The following is a 21,264-nucleotide window of genomic DNA, read 5'->3' as shown; positions in this document are numbered from 1 at the left end:
ACTTCCTTTGCAGAAGATCCCAAATTCTCTCTTCATGGCTACCAGCGAGAATGTCTCAGCTACTGTCTTCCACTGGAGAATGGGATCACCAAAACTACCCTCGAGCAGCTGGGAGGATTAAAAATATAATACATGGAAAACTGCTTTGTGTGTTGCAAAATTTATATAATTATATTTTTCAAAAACAAAAGAAAAAGAAAGAGGGCTTGATGAAGTGTTGAAATTGTTAAAGTGCTCTGACTAAATCTTTAAAAGAGGAAATTATACGCCTGGACACAGCAGCGGTAGCCTGATTATCCAGGGTCAGCTGCTGCAGCTGTGAGCAATTTACCCACGCGACTCTGCTGTCTGTTACCCTCCATTTAAGGAAAAGATAGCTGGAGAGCAGCTCAGCAGTTGAGGGAGATATTTACGTGAGTAAAGAAATGTGTTCATCGCGTTGGCAAAGGTCACACAAAAATCTCAAGGTACTCGGTCATTGTTTGCGAAAAGGAATCTTGTAATATTTTATGAGCTAACAATGATTATAGTTGCAATATCTGACAGGCTGTGTGAGCTGATGCAATAAAAGTTGAGAATTTTTTTCCTAGTCTAGGGAAGCTTATAATTAGCATCCAATCTTCTTTTCTGATTAAGAGCCAGATTGCCTTGATGTGAATCTTGAATCTACCATTTACTAGCTCTTGTCTTCAGCAAGTTACTTAACCTCATTTTAAGAATGAGAATTATTATGATACCTAACTCATAGAGTTATTTAAAGGAGTAAATGTAGAGTGATTAGAACAGTGTCTGGCGTATAGTAGGGACTCTGTACATTTTAACTGTTATTTAGAATTGATCAGATCAAGTACAATAGCTGGCATTTGAGGGCCATAAGAGGTAGACTCTGCTAAAAGCTTTTGCCCACCTTTATCGTTTAATTCTCACAGCAGCTCTGGGCAGGAAAGAGTTACCATAGCAGCCTTGAAACAGAAAAGTGTGCTTGTGGGCCAGGCCCGTGGCTAGCTTCTGGGAACTTGGCTTTTGAAAGGTTCTCTGAGTTACCGTCTGATAAGGCAACTTTGCTCTACCTGGGACACTGAATTCTGCTGCACCAGCCTGCCCAGATTGTTTGCACAAACACTGCAATTAATGGAGAATACATGCTTTCCTTCTGAGAGTCTGGAAGGCACGGAGTATACCGTATGTATACTGTGGCTGGAAGGCACGGAGTATACTGTGGCTGTCTGGGCAGGCAGAGTATACCTCTATGAGCAGCCCCCAATAAAAATCTTGCCCTCTGAGTTTCAAGTGGGTTTCCCTGGGCAGAGATATTGTACACGTGTTACTGCATGTCCCTGCTGGAAGAAGGAACCAGTTCTGCCCGGCCCTGGAAGGGAGAACAGAGGAATCCTGCACCTGGATTTCTCCAGACAACACCCAATGTGTCTTTTTCCCTTGCTGATCCTTCTCTGTGTCTTTTTAAGATTAAAAAGTCTTAGCCACGAGTCCAATCATATGTTGAGTCTTTCTAGTACATGTGGGTAGTCCTAGGATTTCAAAAAGCAAAACCAAAAACCCAACGAACCAACCAAACATAACTCTCAAAGGTATATAATATGACTTTAATTTAATAAATTTTAAAACCTGAGGAATGGAAGAGTTGAGATGTCGACAAGGTCACACAGTAGGTGAAGGAGATGGGATGTAAATCCTGCCTGTTTCCCTCCAAAGACCATGTTCATTCCACAGTGCCCGGCAAGCCACACCCGATTACATACATCCTGGACCAACGGAAACTCCTTTCTAAGGCACAATGCCTAGTAGCTACCGGTTAGCTATGCAACCTTGGAAAAATATCTTAAAGGCTTTGAATTCAAGAATTCTTCACTGTAAAACTGTAATAATGATAATAATATCATTATATATATATATACATATATATACACATACACATTTGCATGCAAGTTAATTACTCAGCTAACAAGTTCTGTCCTGATTACAGAGCACCATTAACCATTCATAAATGAAGCTGGTTAGGATTTCATAAGTGGGCTTGATTTTTATGCCTACTGGTTTCAAGCTAGGGAACCACTTTTATCCAGCAACCTTTTGCTCAAAGCCTAGAGGCTGACTTTCTTTAATGTTTAACTTATGAAATTAATTATTAGCTGGACAATTCAGAGCTCTGCTTAAGATACTAGCTGGTATTTATCATTAACTCTAACGTACACATATGTGGTGGCCATGTTTTCATAACTCAAAGTTAGAATCTGTGATCTAGCAATGAGTTGCTGGGAAACTGGAACTCCCTTGGAAACTCTGACTCTGTATATAGAGAATATTCAATCCTCCTAAAACCATGGAAAACAAATTTCCGTGAATAAGATTTGCTAACAATAATTCCTTATTTTATCCTTTACATCACAACGTTATGGCATTTATGTTTAAAGCATTATAAAATTACACTGTAGGGGCTTCCCTGGTGGCGCAGTGGTTAAGAATCTGCCTGCCAATGCAGGGGACACAGGTTCAAGCCCTGGTCCGGGAAGATCCCACATGCCACGGAGCAACTACGCCTGTGCGTCACAACTACTGAGCCTGCACTCTAGAGCCCACGTGCCACAACCACTGAAGCCCGTGCGCCTAGAGCCTGTGCTCCGCAACAAGAGAAGCCACCGCAATGAGAAGCCCGCGCAGCGCAACGAAGAGTAGCCCCTGCTCGCTGCAACTAGAGAAAGCCCGCACAGCAACGAAGACCCAACGCAGCCAAAAAAATAATAATAATTACACTGTAATTGAGGTATAATTACTCACTCTTTGGAAATCATTTGGAAACAATTTGTGGCATCCTCTATCTTCTCTCTGAAGTTGAGATGTACATTATCAGTCAGTAAACGGTAGTATAAAATTCTGGTTTTCTCTAGAGTTTGGTATCACCAAGTTTTCTGTCTGGAGCAAAGATGACAGAGTTAACTCTAACCCAAACACACCATTTTTCATGGTGGAAAGCACCAGTCACTCCAACCAATTCTGAGTTCACACTTATTAGCGATAATATCCATTTGGACACTACCACCTGAGTGGCCTCATACAAATTACTTAACCTACTGGTGCCTTGGTTTCCTTATCTGTAAAATGGAGATAATAAAAATACCTGCCCTGTAATTAATGGTTACTATTTCGTACACTTAAAAAAAATTTGTTAAGAGAGTTGATCTCATGTTAGGTGTTCTTACCACAATAAGATAAATTTAACAACAACAAAAATTAGAATATCTGACTCAAAGAGTTTAAGAGGTTTCAATAAGTTAATGTGTAAAATCTAGGACAGTGCGTGGCACATGGTATAAAATAAGTAACCAATAAATAAACTATATCCTATAACTTCAATTGCTCTCTAATTGCTTCTATATCCGTTTTATAATCTCTACAAGACTATAAGCTGTTTAAGGCCAGGAACCATACTGGTATTTTACAATTCTATCCACCTTCCAAACCTCAATCAATAGCCCAGCAGGAAACATATCAGACCGTCAATAAACAGTTGTAAGTGCCATTGTGGCAACATCAGTTAGGAGAAAACACCCCAAAATAACTGAGTGGCTTGAGTGCCTTGCAAACCAATACTTCTAGATCAGGGGCTTTTCAAAATATTTGACCACAATGCAGAGTACTAATTTTCATGTTACAAATCAGTGCACACATGACTATGGTCCTATGTTTATATAGTGTATATCTAACTGAAATAAAGTTTTGCAAAACAATCCTTGACCTTATTACATAAACTATGCTCTGAAACTTTCTATTCTAGTTAAATCCAATCCACTGCATCTCAAACTTTTAAAGTGCATTCGAATCTCTCGGGGTTATGCAAAAATGTAGATCAGATTCAGTGGGATCAGAGATTCTGCATTTCTATCATGTTCCCAGGTGACACTGTGGGTCCATGGACCACACTTTGAGTACTAAGAGTCTAGTCTAGCCTATGAAAAAAAGTTTTTTTCTTAGGAGTTCTTTTTTTAATAAATTTTTATTGAAGTATGGTTGATTTACAATGTTGTATTAATTTCTGCTGTACAGCAAAGTGACAGTTATTTATACATTCTTTTTCATATTCTTTTCCATTATGGTTTATCACAGGATACTGAATATAGTTCCCTGTCCTAAAAAAAATGTTTTTAACGCTGGGGGAATGACTCCCTAAACTTATTTCACTAAACCCACTAAAGGGTTGCAATCTGCAGTTTGTGAAACACTGCTCCCAATAATTTCAAAAGTTTCTTTCAAATAATTCCATTATTATCTCCCTAACACTTGGATAGAAATTCTAGGCCTGTGTGGAAGTGGAGGTAGGAGGGTTTACAGTAAGAATGATTCAAGTTATTACCTTTCATATTGACTCCTAGGCTGAAATGCTTATCTGGTTCCCGGCCCTTTCCTCACTGTTCTAAGCCTACACCTTGCAGCTATATTAGTAAATTGATTGAGCACTTATTAAGAGCAAGGCACTGAGCCAAGTGCTTTATATCTACCACCTGTACTCCTACAACCAACCTATGCAGGTATGCCCATTTTACAGATGAGAGAAGGTAAGTAGCTAATCACTGGTGGAGTTGGGATTCCAGAGCCTATGTTCTTGCAATAGGCAGCCTCATAAGAACTGAGATGGCTCCAGTGATCCTTGCCTCCTGGTTAGCACACGCATAGTCCTCTCTCATACTCAACAGGACTGACCTGGTAACCAATAGAGTATTGAAGAAACAACAGTGTGTGACTCCCAAGGCTCAGTTAAAAGACACTGTAGCTTCTGTCTTGCATTCTCTTGGATCACTCCCTCTGCAAGAAGCCAGGTTGCCATGTCATGAGAATTCTCAGGCAGCCTTATGAAGAAGTCCATAGAGCAATGGACAGAAGCTTCCTGCCAACAGCCCGCACCAGCACTTCTATGGTAGGCACAGAAGTGAGCCACTGTGGAAGCAAATCCTCCAGGCTATCAAGCCGTCAGATGACTGTAACCCCAGCCAATGTCTTGACTGCAACCTCATAAGAGACCTCCAAGCCAAACCACCCACTAAGCTCCTCCCAAATTCCTGAGCCACAAAAACCATGTGAGATCATAAACATTTATTATTATTTTATACCATTAAGTTTTAGAGTAATTTCTTATGTAGCAATAGATAACGAATAGAGTTCCTGAACAGTACATTATATTGCATTATGATTCAGCTCTAAAAAGAAAAGTGAAAATCTGAAGGCCTTTGGATACTTCTTCAGTGTGGCAGCTTGAACCACGGTTCAGCGAAGTTTCATTCTCCCAATGCGACCAACCTTGCGAGAGCCATCTACTTCCCATCCAGACTTGACCAGATGACCTGCTATAGCCAGCTGGACATGAAGCTGTAATGTTAAATCACACCCAAGCAGAAGTGTTTGGAGACGCTGCAAGAACCTGCCTGCCTTCTCTAGCTTCTGCCCTCATCTGTCAAAACAATAGAGTCCAGAGAGTGGATGCTCCTTTACTCTGAGTCCCAGAATGAGAAGGCATGAAACACATAGCTGAATGTGACCCCCAGTTTGGAGACAAGCCAAGCGGAGCCCAAGCAGAGGCACAGTTGACTTACAGAGCCATGACTGAGAAATAAAAGCCTGTAGTCGTAGCACAAGATTTTAGGGTTTAGCAAAAGCTGACCATACACTCACCGTGCTGTATGATGCTGTGCTCCATAAGCCGGTGGCAGAGCTGTTCCGCCTCTTTCCTTGTGGTGGCCTCACCCTCCTGAACCAGCCAATCCAGGAATTCAGACGCCATGAAGGTGCGCTCGTACTTGACCCCTTCCTCTTCCCTGGGCTGCAGGAGTGTGTTTTCAGGGCTCATCAGCCTGGAGGAAGATAGTGAAAAAATAAATAAATAAATAAACCTACACTTACCAGTGGGGAGAGGGAAGAGAGGAGGGGAAAGATAGGGTTGGGGGTTAAGAGGTACAAATCACCACGTACAAAATAAACAAGCTACAAGGATATATTGTCCAGCACAGGGAATACAGACAATATTTTATAATAACTTTACATAGAGTATAATCTATAAAAATTTGGAATCACTATGGTGTATACTTAAAACTAATATTGTAAGTCAACTATACTTCAATTTAAAAAAGAAAGAAAGAAAGAAAGAAAAAGAAACCTACACAAAAGGAAAATTACTCATTTGAAATCCCACATCCTAGGCTTCTGTGAAGTATCACCGCAAGGTTGTCAGACAGACAGATGTGGCTGTCATGTGTTGCCCCAAATGCAATTGTCAAGAGAAGGATCTGCTTCAGAAGTGAATAAGATGCATTTTTTCCTGGTGATTAGAAAAAAACTGAAAAAGCAATCCAAAACTCTAGCTTTAGCAAACTGTATTCAGTTTAGCCATCTTGAGAGGGAGTTCCTGACCAAACGCCACCCTACTTTCCTAAAAAACTCTCGTATTTCTTTCCTAAAGGCATTTTTCCTTTTCCCAAGTCATTGGGCTAATAAGAAGATGACTTGCTATGGACTGAATGTTTGTGTCTTCCCCAAATTCACATAGTTGTTAGGGGAACCACTGATTGAAACCACCCACCCTAGCCAAGCTGGATAGTAGCCACTTGCATTAGTCATCTAACAACAGGAGGTCCTGGTAAGGAACGCGGAACTAACAAGCTACCACCAACTGGAAGAATTCAGGAAAGGTCAGAAGGAGAGAGGAGACGCCAGTCCACATGTCCTCCCAACCTCCCAGAATCCTCCTCGCTGGAATCCATCTTGGCTGAGTGATGCAAGCGCTACCAGGAAGGACCCTGAGTCAGAATGATTGGCCAGAGATAACCCAGAAACTAACCCCATTCCCATAAAACCCGAGACCGCGAGCCACGTGGCAGAGCAGTTCTCCTGGGTTCCCTTACCCTCCTGCTCTCCCCCCGGGTGCCCCTTCCCAATACAGTCTCTTGCACAGTCAGCACGTGTGTCTCCTCGGACAATTCATTTCCGAGTGTTAGACAAGAGCCCACTCTCGGGCCCTGGAAGGGGTCCCTTCCTGCAACACAAGGACTAGGGGTGGGAAAGATCTTGGGATATGTGAGGGTGTGAAAGGAAATAGGTGTGCCCTGACATAATGGGGGGGTTGGTAGGGAACAGGTCAGCAGATCCCATGGGCCCCACTGAGGATTCTATTCTAAGTGCAATGGAAAATAATTGAGAAGTCTCAAGCAGAAGTAGGACAGGATCCGATCTAAGAGTTCAGTATATTGGCAACAACTACATAGTATGCTCTAAATGTATTTCCACGTAAAATACATCTGATACGAGAGGGTCCACCTATTAGGCTCTCTAGGGCCCTAGAAGGGGCCCCCCTTTCTGCAACATATTGAAACACTAAAGACCAACGTGATAGAATTTGGAGATGGGGCTTTTGAGAGGTGATTATTTCATGAGGGTGGAGCCCTACTGGGGAGGAAGAAGTTTTCCTCTACCCTTTTAGTTTCTTCTGGCTGGTCTAAGAAGTAGATTGACATAAGACTGATTAACAGGAGAAAATCATACAAAAGTTTAATAAAATGTACAGGGGAGAGACCCAGGGAAACTGAGTAACTCACCAAAATGGCCAAAACCCTCACTTTATTTATTTTTTTTAACATCTTTATTGGAATATAATTGCTTTACAATGGTGTGCTAGTTTCTGCTGTATAACAAAGTGAATCAGCTATATGCATACATATATCCCCATATCTCCTCCCTCTTGCGTCTCCCTCCCACTCTCGCTATCCCACCCCTCTAGGTGGTCACAAAGCACGGAGCTGATGTCCCTGTGTTATGCAGCTGCTTCCCACTAGCTATCTAATTTACATTTGGTAGTGTATATATGTCCATGACACTCTCTCACTTCCTCCCAGCTTACCCTTCCCTCTCGCCATGTCCTCAAGTCCATTCCCTACGTCTGCATCTTTATTCCTGTCCTGCCCCTAGGTTCTTCAGAATGATTTCTTTTTTTAAATTTTAGATTCCATATATATGTGTTAGCATACGGTATTTGTTTTTGTCTTTCTGACTTACTTCACTCTGTATGACAGACTCTAAGTCCATCCACCTCACTACAAATAACTCAATTTCGTTTCTTTTTGTGGCTGAGTAATATTCCATTGTATATATGTGCCACATCTTCTTTATCCATTCATCTGTTGATGGACACTTAGGTTGCTTCCATGTCCTGGCTATTGTAAGTAGAGCTGCAATGAACATTGTGGTACACGACTCTTTTTGAATTATGGTTTTCTCCAGGTATATGCCCAGTAGTGGGATTGCTGGGTCATATGGTAGTTCTATTTGTAGTTTTTTAAGGAACCTCCATACTGTTCTCCATAGTGGCTGTACCAATTCACATTCCCACCAGCAGTGCAAGAGGGTTCCCTTTTCTCCACACCCTCTCCAGCATTTACTGTTTGTAGATTTTTTGATGATGGCCACTCTGACCAGTGTGCGGTGATACCTCATTGTAGTTATGATTTGCATTTCTCTAATGATTAGCGATGAGCATCCTTTCATGTGTTTGATGGCCGTCTGTATATCTTCTTTGGAGCAATGTCTACTTAGGTCTTCTGCCCATTTTTGGTTAGGGTTGTTTGTTTTTTTGATATTGAGCTGCATGGGCTGCTTGTAAATTTCGGAGATTAATCCTTTGTCCGTTGCTTCTTCATCTGCAAATATTTTCTCCCATGCTGAGGGTTGTCTTTTTGTCTTGTTTAAGGTTTCCTTTGCTGTGCAAAAGCTTTGAAGTTTCATTAGGTCCCATTTGTTTATTTTTGTTTTTATTTCCCTTTCTCCAGGAGGTGGGTCAAAAAGGATCTTGCTGTGATGTATGTCAGAGAGTCAAAACTCTCATTTTAAATACTACCTTCAGGTAAAGACAAAAGAGGATATTGGGGTAGTGGTTCAGGACTTCAAAGGGGAGGAAGGCAATTCACATGGAGATGTAAAGACAACTGTTTGGTAAATAAATGTCTGTTGTGTCATGCAGAGACAATGGGACACAGAGGGAAATTTTAAAAGACTTCCCAGGTTTCTCCTTGCCTACACACCTAGCTCATACTATAGCTATCTATGTTGATAGCTCCTCTCCTGGAACAGGTCCTCTATTTAAAATTTTTTAGGCAGTTAGGTCACAGGTGAAAGGTTCTTCCAGAATCTTTCGGGCCTTGATTGTTTTCAGCTCGAAGTAATCCACACACCAAAGAGACATTTTGGGGTGGCAAACTTTGTTCCCCTACAGACCCACGATGAGATTACTGTCCTTATAAGAAGGGACAGAAGAGAACTTGCTTCCTGTTTCTCTCTTGTGACAATAATACAATGAGCAGCCCTCTGCAAACTAAGGTGCCTTACCATACACCAGGTCTGCTGGCGCCTTGATCTTGGACTCCCCAGCCTCCAGACTGTGAGAAATGAGGGTCTATCGTATAAGCCGTCCAGTCTGTAGTATTTTTGTTAAAGCAGCCTGAACTAAGACAACCACATAAGTCACTCCTTTACCACCCCCATAGCCCCACGTATCCTGTCTCACACCTACCGTCCCATGCACTCTTCACTCCTCTAGCTTCTGCCTTTACTACTAGGGGCACAAGCATTCTCCCTTGTGTCCACATACGATGGACATCTTGTAGGTCCCCCATGTGGTTGACATTAATAGCATCAGATGCTATTGAGCACTCCCCTCAGTTAGAAGGACGTCACACACTATACTGCTTTCCCTCTGTCCCTACCTTTTCTCAGTGACCACTGTGGGTTACCGTCACTTCATCTCCATGGACTTTGAAGGCTGGAATCCCTTGAGATTCATTTCCCCAAATATCTCTCTTCTCTCGTCTCTCAGGCAAGTTCTTATATCCCCATGGCTTCAACTACCATCCATGCCCCAAGGATTCTCAGATTTATATCCTTAGACCAGGGCTATATTCCCAACCCCAGACCTTTGTATCCACATGGACATCCCAAAGACACCTCAAAATCAACAAGCCCAAAACTGAATTCAGGTTCTTCCCTCCAAATCTGAGGTCCTGTGCCTATGAGAGCTTCCACCATGCAGCCTGAAAACAAGGCTTCATCCATGATGCCTTCATCTTCCTCAACCCAGTCTATCAGTCTGAACTGTGGTTTTTACCTCCCAGATAGCTCTCATATATGTCTAAGTCTTCCCATCTTTGGCACTGCCACTGCCTTGGCCCAAAATACCAACACCTTTAACCTAGACAATTACATTGGTTTCTTAATTGGACTATACTATGCACCCACTCTTGTTCTCAACCCAACCTCAAGCACCCAAGACCAGACACAGCAATTAAAACGATCTTTTAAAAATTTGAACCTGAAAGTGTCCTGCCCCTGTTGAAGATACACTTTAATGGCTTCTCATTGCTTTTAGGCTAAAGACCAAAACCCTTTATATGGCCTATAATGCATGCATGGCCCTGACCCCGTCCCCTTTGGAACATTCTCACCTCTGGCCCCTGTGTGCTCCAGAGAGGCTGGGCTTCTTTCAGTTCAAACATATCATGCCCATCTACCACAGGGCCTTTGAATATGTCATTCCCAAACCTGGAACATTCCTCCTCACTTCTCTGGACTATTCCTCTACTCCTCAAGCCTACTTAACTCCTTATCCTTTGCATTTCAATCATTATCAGATCTCCATTGCTCCCTATACAGTCTACGTAATTATCAGATTAAAGACTACCTTCCCTACTCAACTATAAGCTCCAACAGGATAGATAGAGTTCATGTTTGTCCACAAAACCTTGTACAATGAAAACAGAACCTCATAAAATGTCACAATCATTGTATCATCTTCCTTTAGAACTGTTCCTGATGAGTTCTTGTCTTCTATATGAAAGCTCATTTCTCTCTTTTAAAAACCTTCAGGTCTTCTCAAACTAACAACAGTATGCAACACAAATTGTACCATTTCATTCTAGAGCAGGAAGAAACCTTAGAGATTATTACGATACAACCCCCTCTTCATCCATATGAGAAAAATGTAATTCTCATCCACAGGAGAAAAAGTGAATGACAGCATTCAGTGTTGCGGGGAGGAAACCTGCTCAGGGTCATACAAATGAGAGCACTTTACACGTTTATAAATCATATCATTTGTGGGTAACTGAACCTGCGTACCTCAGTGTCCACTCATATGATGTTCATTTTCAGTGCTTTCAGACTTAGAAGCCCAATCCTGCTGTGGAAAGAATATTCAACTAGGAATTTGAAGATTTAAGTTTTATTCAGAATGGGTCACTTGGTAGCCGTGAGATGAAAAGCAAGCCACTTTTCTTTTTATAACCTTCCTTTTTCTCAAGAGTATAATGATAGCTTCACCCGTCTGTTGTGAATGATAGAGTGAGTATGAATGAAACAACTTAACAATACAAAAGACGATGTATATACAAAGCGTTAACCTTAACTAATCACGGTGCGTTCCTCAGGGCGTGATGAGTTTCTGCCAGTAGCTACACAGGGACTCCTCTGGAGTGGGACACCTCCACTCTTCCCAGAATCTTCAGAGTTCTACTAGTTGGAAGCCATGGAAGGAGCACAGCCTTGGGAAGTAGGACACCTGGGACTCAAATACAACTCTGCCACAAACTAATGACATGATTTTTCACTACTTCAAGTGTCCCCAAACTCATATTAAATGAGGAAGATAATACATGTTCTAGTGCCTTCGCTGGATTGCTATCATTAAAAACTTTTATTAGAAAGTTCTAAGAATGTAAGTGTATGCTTTTATATTTAAGAGTATTTACACTAAACTGATAAGAACAGATACCATACTTGATCTTAGCCAAAAGTCCAAGAAGTAATTAAGAGTATTTATAAAAGCTTTTAGCATATAACTGAACTTATTAAAAACCTTATTCAGCTTGTAACAGAACTCACTTTAAAATCTTATTGGCAGGGGAGTGATAAATTAGAACTTGGGATTAACATATACACTCTACTACATCTAAAATAGGTAAACAACAAGGACCTATTGTATAGCACAGGGAACTCTACTCAATATCTTGTAACAACCTATAATGGAAAAGAATCTGAAAAAGAATATATGTATATATATACACATATATGTATATATATGTATATGTATATACACACACACATATATATACATGTATGACTGAATCACTTTGCTGTACACTTGAAACGAACATAGCACTGTAAATTAACTATACTTCAATTAAACAAATTAAATCTGCAAAAAAAATATTATTTAGACCTCTTCCTAAGTAAACCCTCTTCTGTACTTTAATCCATCCTTAGAAATAGCTACTAGGCTGCTTTCAGAGGCTTAGTAGCAGCTGAGTTGGTATGAGCCATAAGAATTAGACTTAATATAATAATGACCAGGCCCTTCTTAGAAGATGGAAGGGACAACTGCCACATATACACCTCAACACAAGGGGCAGAACCCTGACGTCCCATAGGAGACTATGCGCCATGATGGCCGCAACAGCTCCCGAGGCTTCTTTCCAACTGACTTCACTGCTTCTCCCATCAAGAGGTTGAGTCTATTTCCCCTTCCCTTGAACCTGGGCTGCCTTTGTGAATTCCACTACCCAAGCAAATGCAACAGAAGCAACATTATTTGACTCCCAAAGCAAGGCTTTAGGAGGCCTTGCAGCTTCCACCGTTGTCCCCTTGGAATGCCATACTGAGACCGCAGTGTAAGGAAGCAAGTGCAGCCTGTTGGAGGTGAAGAGGCCACAGGCCCAGGCGGCAGCCAGCACCAACTCTCAGACATGAGAATGAGGCCATCTTGGACGTTCCAGCTCAGCTGACCCTCCGGCAACCGCATGAATGAGCCCAGGTGAAACCAGTACAGGAATCGCCTTGCAAGCCACAGAATCAGGAGAAATAATATATCACTGTTGTTTTAAACTAGTCAGTTTTAAGGCGATTTGTCTTGTAGGAATAGATAACTAGAATATATTCATATCAATGAGAAATGGCAAAAAAGATGTGAAACCCACAAAGAGGAACATGTCACATCAGTTGGAAAGTACTGAAAGAACAGTTAATAAATACTGGAAGGTCCTGGAAATAAACTGTATAAAATAAAGCCACATGGAGTTAGACCTGGGAGCCTGCATCAGTGATAGGAATCTAGAAAACAAAGTGCCTAAATAAGGAATACTACCATTTCCTCATTTCTTTTCACCCTCAAATAAGGTATTTTATCTTATTTTATTTATTTATTATTATTATTTTTGGTCGCTCCGAGCAGCATGTGAGATCTTAGTTCCCCGAGCAAGGATGGAACCCATGCCCCCTGCACTGGAAGTGCAGAGTCTTAACCACTGGACCGCCAGGGAAGCCCCCAAATAAGGTATTTTAGAGTGAAGATGAGCTTCCTCAGTTTTCCAGTTTTAGTTGTTATTTCTCTAAGAAATCTCCCATCCCACAAATCTAGACCACGTGCCACTTCTAAGAGCTCCCAGAGTCCCTGAAAGGCCTTCTCAGAGCCCTGGGGAAATGGTCTGCTCACTTAACTATAAGCTTTTTGAGACCAGGATCCCTGTCTATGTGGTTGACAGCTGCTTCCTAGTACAGTAGGTCCGAGAAAAGTATTTTCTGAATGATAAATGAAGCTCATTTCTCTGCATTCCCCTGCTACACATCATTATCCAAGAGTATATAAAAAATGACCCCCTTAGAATTCCCTGGTGGTCCAGTGATTAGGACTCCATGTTTCCACTGCAGGAGGCATGGGTTCGATCCCTGGTCAGGGAACTAAGATCCTACATGCTGCAGAGTGGCCAAAAAAAAAAAAGTCTCCCTTAGAATGACCCTGTGTGGAGACGAGATGAATCAAGAGTTTCTGCCCTGGGGCTTCCCTGGTGGCACAGTGGTTGAGAGTCCGCCTACCAATGCAGGGGACGCGGGTTCGTGTCCCAGTCCGGGAGGATCACACGCCGCAGAGCGGCTGGGCCCGTGAGCCATGGCCGCTGAGCCTGCGCGTCCGGAGCCTGTGCTCAGCAACAGGAGAGGCCACAACAGTGAGAGGTCCGCGAACCGCAAAAAAAAAAAAAAAAGAGTTTCTGCCCTACTGATACTCCATTTAAGATACAGACACAAATGCCTGGCCTTCACTTCTGTTGTCAATCCACTCTGTCCCTTCCAGCTTAGCAATTTTCCTTTCAGGGTGTGGGGAGGACAAGTGGATAGCGGTTTATTTGTGTCACTTCTTGAAACCAGAAAAATGACCTGCCAGCCCTCTAGAGCTCCTGCTAAGTAACTCCTGGCCTCTGGACAAACGGCTGGTTAGCCGCTGCTGCCAATGTGAGCTTTAGACAAGAGACCAGTTGGCAGGCCTGCCTGGATCGGCTCAGCTAGTTATTTAAAACATGCTCCACAACCCTTAGCTCTTCCTTACTTCATTTTCCCTTAAAATCAAGCATAATACTATTCCTATCCAGATTCCTCTCCTTAGGACAAAGGCTTGCCTGGGACTGATTTTAGTATCAATATGTAGTCACAGTGTTAAAACAATAATTTGACTTACTACTCGGTCCAATGATCTCTTGCTATGTAACGAGTTGCCCCAAAACTTGGTGGCTTAAAACAACCACCATTTATGGGAATGTATTTAAATTGGTGCAGCCAGTGTGGAAAACAGTACGGAGGTCCCTCAAAAGACTAAAAAGAGAGTTGCCATAAGATCCAGCAATCCCACTCCTGGGCATATATTCAGATAAAAGTATAATTGAAAAAGATACATGCACCCTTATGTTCTTTAATTTTTTTTTTTTTTTTTTTGGCCACACTGCGCAGCATGTGGGATCCTAGTTCCCCAACCACGGATCAAACCTGGCGCCCTGCAGTGGAAGCACAGAGTCCTAACCACTAAACCACCAGGGAAGTCCCACCCCTATGTTCTCAGCAGCACTATTTACAATAGCCAAGACAAGGAAACAATTTAAATGTCCAGTGACAGATGAATGGATAAAGAAGATGTGGTACATATATATGCAATGGAATACAACTCAGTCATGAAAAAGAATGAAATAGGGGCTTCCCTGGTGGCGCAGTGGTTGAGAGTCCGCCTGCCGATGCAGGGGACGTGGGTTCGTGCCCCGGTCCGGGAAGATTCCACATGCCGCAGAGCGGCTGGTCCCGTGAGCCATGGCCGCTGAGCCTGCGCGTCCGGAGGCTGTGCTCCGCAATGGGAGAAGCCACAGCAGTGAGAGCCCCGCGTACCACAAAAAAAAAAAAAAAAAAAAGAATGAAATAACATTTGCAGCAACATGGATGGACCTAGAGATCATTATACTAAGTGAAGATACTAAGTGAAGTAAGTCAGAAAGAGAAAGACAAATACCTTATGATATCACTTATATGTGGAATCTAAAATATGACACAAATGAACTTATTTACAAAACAGAAACAGACTTCACACACATAGAGAACAGACTTGTGGTTGCCAAGGGTAGGGGAGGCTGTGTGGAAGGGATGGATTGGGAGTTTGGGGTGAGCAGATGCAAACTATTATATGTTTGTATAACTGAATCACTTTGCTTTACATCAGAAACTAATACAACACTGTAAACCAACTATAATTTAATAAAACAAATTTTAAAAAAAGCCCAACCACCATTTAATCATATCTTAGTATTCTGTGGGTTGCCTGGGGCTCAACTGGGCAATTCCTCTGCCACCTTTGCTTGGGATCATTCATGCAGTTGCAGGCAGACAGTGGGCCAGGGCTGGATGTCTGGCCCTGTGGTGCTCCTAAGTCAGTACAGCCTTTCCTTCCCATGAGACAGCCTGGACATTGAGATACAGAGCTCAAGAGGAAAGAAGCAGATACTGCCAGAATTTTTTTACACTTTTATTAGCATATATTAAGATATTAATAATAATAATAATACAATATTATTAATATATATCCACTTACCAGACAACTCACCCATTTAACATGTAAAATGCAATGGTTTTCGGTATATACAGCGAGTCGTACAAACATCACTACCATCCATGTTAAAATACTTTATCACCCCAAAGGAAGTGCTGTACCATTAATAATCATCCCCCACTTCCCCATTCCCCCTGCCCTAGGCAAACACTAATCTACCTCCTACATCTATGAATCTGCCTCTTATAGACAGTTCATACAAATAGAGTCATACAATATGTGATCCTGTGTGACTGGTTTCTTTCATTTAGTATAATGTTTTCAACATTCATCATGTTGCAGCATGTATTGGTACTTCATTCATTTTCATTGTCAAATAATATTCCACATATTGTATGAATATTCCACATTGGGTTTATCCATTCATCAGCTGATGGGCATTTGCGTTGTTTCCTTTAGGTTATTATGAATAATGTTACTTTGAAAATTTATATACAAATTTTTTATGTGGACATATGTTTTTTTACTCTTGGATATACACCAAGAAGTAGAATTGTTGGGTCATACGGTAACTCTTTTTAACCTTTTGCGAAAATGCCAGACTGTTTTCTAAAGTGGCTGTGCCACTTTACATTCCTACCAGTACGGTATGAGAGTTCTAATTTCCCCACATCCTTGCCAGCATCTGTCATCTGTTCTTTGTTATTAGGATCCTCCTGGTGGGTGTGAAGAGGTATGTGAGTGTGTTTTTGATTTGCATTTCCCTGATGATGAATGATACTGAGCATGTTTTTGTGTTTATTGTCCATTTATATATCTTCTTTGGAGAAATGTCTATTCTGATCTTTTGCGCATTGTAAAACTAGATTACTTGTCTTTTTACTATTGAACTTTAAGTGTTCTTTATATATTCTTTGATGCAAGTCCTTAATCAGACATATGATTTGCAGATATTTTTTCCCATTCTATGGGCTGTTTTCTCACTTTCTTGATGGTACTGTTTCTAGCCCCAAAGTTTTTAATTTTTATGTAACTCAATTTATCCATTTTTCTCTTTTGCTGCTTGTGGTTTCGGTGTCACATGTCAGAAACATTGCCTGACACAAGCCCATGAAAATTTACTCTTATGTTGTCTTCTAAGAGTTTCAAAGTTTTAGTTCTCACATTTAGCTCTATAATCCACTTTGAGTTAAATTTTCTAGAAGGCATGAGGCAAGGGTCAAACTCTGTTTGCTTGTATGCAGCTATCCAGTTATCCCAGCATCATTTGTTGAAAAGACTATTCATCCTCCATTGAATTATCTTTTTGACTCTTATCAAAACCGATCAACCATGCCAGGCCTTCTTAAACTGCTTAGGCTCAGAAGTCACAGAATGTCAATCGCCCTGAATTATACTTGTATAAAAGCATGAAATTAAAGACAAATGTAGCTTCAATTCCTAACTCTGCATACCTGTTAGCTACGTGACTCTCCTTCCGCAAGTGTAAACTGCAGATAATGACAGTGCCTACTTGGGGAGCTGCTGTGCAGTTTAAGTGTGATTATGCACGAAATGCTTCAATCGTGGTGTTGAACACACCTTAAACACTGAATACATTTTAGCCATAATGATGATGATAACGATTATGATGATAAAAATTTTCTAGATGGAGCCATAAGATCAAACCCCTTTCTTTATGGCAAAATGAACTAAGATTCTGTGCATATTTCTATAGACAAGGATAACAATTCCATTTTAATTAGTAATGAGAAATGGGGATGATGCTCTGACAGTCTTATTTTTATAGAACAAATTCATCTTCAGCCAAAATGGTCCTGTGTGGGCCTATAACCATGATATAAAGCCACACACCTTATAAGGTGTTAGGCATTAACAATATTCGTCTCCTGGAAGTACTCACCAGATTTTGATTGTGCATGTGACTGAGTTCAATCTTTCCTGGATATATAGCTGAGTCATATTTCCCAGACTCACTCTAACCCAGGGGAAAGGCAGCATCACAATAGAAGGAACTGCTACATTTAGGAGCCAGTACAGGAATAGAAATAAGCTGATAGCAATCTCCTTGTGCATTGAAAAAAACATTCAAAGGAACTGAGAAGGCCCTATATAACGTGGGAACATATGTGAATGGTATACAAGGGCACAAGCTAGGGAGGAAGCCAAAATGACCCATGGGCTATTAGGCCGGAAAGATGCTTTAGAAATTAAAGAGCTTTAAAAAAATAAAAAGTGTTAGTGTAATGGTAAATTATTTTGAAAAGCAGAACATAAAATTATATAATGATAACCATTAAAAATTAAAAATTCATTCATCCAAATATTAAAAGAGTTACTTACCCCTGGGGGCAGTTTCTGAATGATTTTTCTTTTCACCTTAATAGAATTCTCTATTACTCAAATTATTCCCCAGAGAGAGTATACTATGTTTATAACTGGGAAAAACGTTATCAGTAAAGAAGTTATATTAAGGTTAAGTTTATATTTCACCAGATGACTTGTCCCTGACAAAATGCTTATATTAATGCCCAATATAATAAAGTCGCTCCCAATGTATAAGTTATACATATAGATGTATGCTTCCAAAATACAGTTTGAATGTGTAACACTGACTTGTGTGATTAGGAAGAAAGTATGAATTATGGCGAAATGCTTATATGAGCATTGATATTTTTGAATACTGTGCTATTATAATACTATGCTATTATCTATAGAATAGATGTGACAGGCATAAATTAATACAATTTTCATAATAATTTGGTTAGGAACTAGTAAACAGAGAGCTGTTTGGTTAATATTTGTCAGTAAAACTATTATATATTTAAAAAGTGAGGGAAAGGGAAGAAAAACAGCATTTTACACTCTTTGCCAACAAATACCTTTCACCTTCCTTCAGTTGTCTTCATATCATACACTGAACAGAACATACTCCTTCTCATCTTTTTTCCTTACTCATGTTCTTCCCTCACATCCTCCCTCCTCCCCTTCCCTGGAGAAATCCAAACTATTCTTCAAAAAAAAAAAAGGCGCTCCTCGTACACTGGTGCAGGTTGTTCACTGCACAAGGGAACCTCGCTTCAGTGACAAATGAAGTCTAAAATCCAGTGCCCACTCCTCAAGAGCAGTCCCTGTGGAGGAGAGGTACTGTAGGAGCTTGAAGGGAAGGGCAAAAGGGCGTCTTTCTCATTCGCACAAAGGTGCTAAGTGAGATAGTGTGGTTCTGCTTTGAAGGGCTAAAGTACTAACCTCTCTTTGAAAATATCCCAACTAAAAAGCAATCCATACAGATCTCTCCTTTTTTTTTTGAACTCTGAGCCAGTACCATAGTTTTGTATATATTCTCTCAATTTTTAACACACTATTTTTACCCCTTCAGCTAAACTAGAAGCTTCTGAAGGATAGACACCATGCCTTCAATGCTGGTGAAAACCCAGCCCCGGGAGGCAGTATAAATTAGGTGCTTAACAAATATTTGTTAATCAACTGACTGGAAACTAAGAACACCACAAACAACAGTAATGGAGAGTGTTATTTGTCTTTGAAGTTAAAATCCCTTCCTCTTTGCTTGCTATTTTAGATTTGCTGGAAAAAAAGCAAGAACTTTTTTAGTGCTGGTTTTATGCTCTGAAGAGACGGATATGCTAGAACCTAAGTTGTAATTTTCACATTGCCCACAGTTTTTAGTGTTGTGCTAAACATTTTCAGCTTTTTAGTGTGGTTGTGTTAAACATTTCAGCTGTTGTTACTGAACTTGAATCAGCTTTAGATAGAAGCTGAGTGTGGATTCCAAGGCCATGGCTGTCCTAAAAGGCTACATTCAGCTACGGTTTCATAACCATAAAATTACACAAGAAGGAGAGAAACCAAGCACTTCTGCACTGAACTCAAAACAATTCAAACCTCTGTGAACCCTTTCAAACAACTGTCAAGGGAAGCTGGGTTCTCAAACATATTATAAAGGCTCCTTTTAAGGGAATGGTTATTATTTATTTTGGATGCTTCCATAATTATTAGAAAATAGAAGGATTTGCTGCCAAAAACAAAGGAAAAAAAAAGGAGGTAAAGAAAGAAGGTTAGGAAGGGTAAGATGAAGTAATTAAGAAAAATTAAAGATAATACCAACAAGGAAAAATAAAATGAACATATTTTAAAGAGGTAAGCAAAAATGATAAAAAACTGAACACAGTGACAAGTAGGGACTACTTTTCTGCAGGTTAACAGGCTAGGTGACAGAAGGACCACTTTATCCTGCGTATTTGTGGAAGTTACATGAAAAAGAATGCGAAACAGTCTTTCCTCTTTTTTTTCAACCAAGGTCTTACATTGTACAATCCTAAGACTCCCTCTCTTAAAACAGATTTTAAAACCACTTCTTTGATACATCTATGGCCAACTGATTTTAACAAGGGTGCCAAGGCCATCTAATGGGGGAGATAATAGTCTTTTCAACAAATGGTTCTGGGATAATTAGAGAACCACATGTAAAAGAATGAAGTTGGACCCTTACCTCAAACCCTATACAAAAAAATAACTCATAATATATTAAAGACCTAAATGTAAGAGCTAAAGCCATAAAACTTTGACAAGAAAACATAACCATAAATCTTCGTGACCTTGAATTTGGCAAAGGATTCCTAGACATGACACCAAGAGCACAAGAAAAAAAGGAAAAATAGATAAATTAAACTACATTAAAATGTAAAACTTTTATGCTTCAAAGACACCAGCAAGAAAGTGAAAAGACAACTCAATGAATGGGAGAAAAGGCAAATCATATGTCTGATAATGGATTTGCATCTGGAATATATAAAGAACACTTAAATAAGAAGACAACCCAGTTTAGAGGTGGACAAATGATCTCAATAGATCAAAGAAGATATATAAATGGCCAATAAGCACATGGAAAGATGCTAAGCATCATCAGTCATCAAGGAACTGCAAATCAAAACCACACTGAGGGGCTTCCCTGGTGGCGCAGTGGTTGAGAGTCTGCCTGCCGATGCAGGGGACGCGGGTTCGTGCCCCGGTCTGGGAGGATCCCACATGCTGTGGAGTGGCTGGGCCCGTGAGCCATGGCCGCTGAGCCTGCGCGTCCCGAGCCTGTGCTCCGCAACGGGAGAAGCCACAACAGTGAGAGGCCCGCGTACCACAAAAAAAAAAAAAACAAAAACATACTGAGATACCACTTCACACCTACTAGTTGGCTAAAATCAAAAAGTCAGATAATAGCAACTGTGGGTAAGGATGTGGAGAAACTGGAAGCTTGCTGGTGGGAATGTAACATGGTACAGTCGATTCAGAAAATACTCTCTCAGTTCCTCAAACCATTAAACACAAACTTACAATGTGATCCAGCCATT

General features: G+C 40.8%; 1 protein-coding gene and 1 pseudogene across 6 annotated transcripts in view; both read right to left on the bottom strand.

Annotated features, from left to right (window-relative positions):
* DEPTOR (DEP domain containing MTOR interacting protein) overlaps positions 1–21,264 on the bottom strand; it is a 192,153-nt gene that overhangs the window by 119,171 nt on the left and 51,718 nt on the right. For all 6 annotated transcript variants that reach the window (XR_009536495.1, XR_009536494.1, XR_009536496.1 and 3 more), the window contains exon 4: positions 5,683–5,861. Coding sequence is in view for 3 of the 6 variants with exons in the window: in XM_060128285.1 (XP_059984268.1) it covers positions 5,683–5,861 (179 nt within the window). In the remaining 3 variants the exon portion in view is untranslated. The remainder of the gene's footprint in view (positions 1–5,682; positions 5,862–21,264) is intronic.
* LOC132508435 (U2 spliceosomal RNA) lies at positions 11,747–11,853 on the bottom strand (annotated as a pseudogene).

Source organism: Lagenorhynchus albirostris, chromosome 17 (genome assembly GCF_949774975.1).
Source record: "Lagenorhynchus albirostris chromosome 17, mLagAlb1.1, whole genome shotgun sequence".
Taxonomy (NCBI): Eukaryota; Metazoa; Chordata; class Mammalia; order Artiodactyla; family Delphinidae; genus Lagenorhynchus; species Lagenorhynchus albirostris.
Note: the sequence above shows the minus strand (reverse complement) of the source record. Positions and strands in the feature narration are given on the sequence as shown.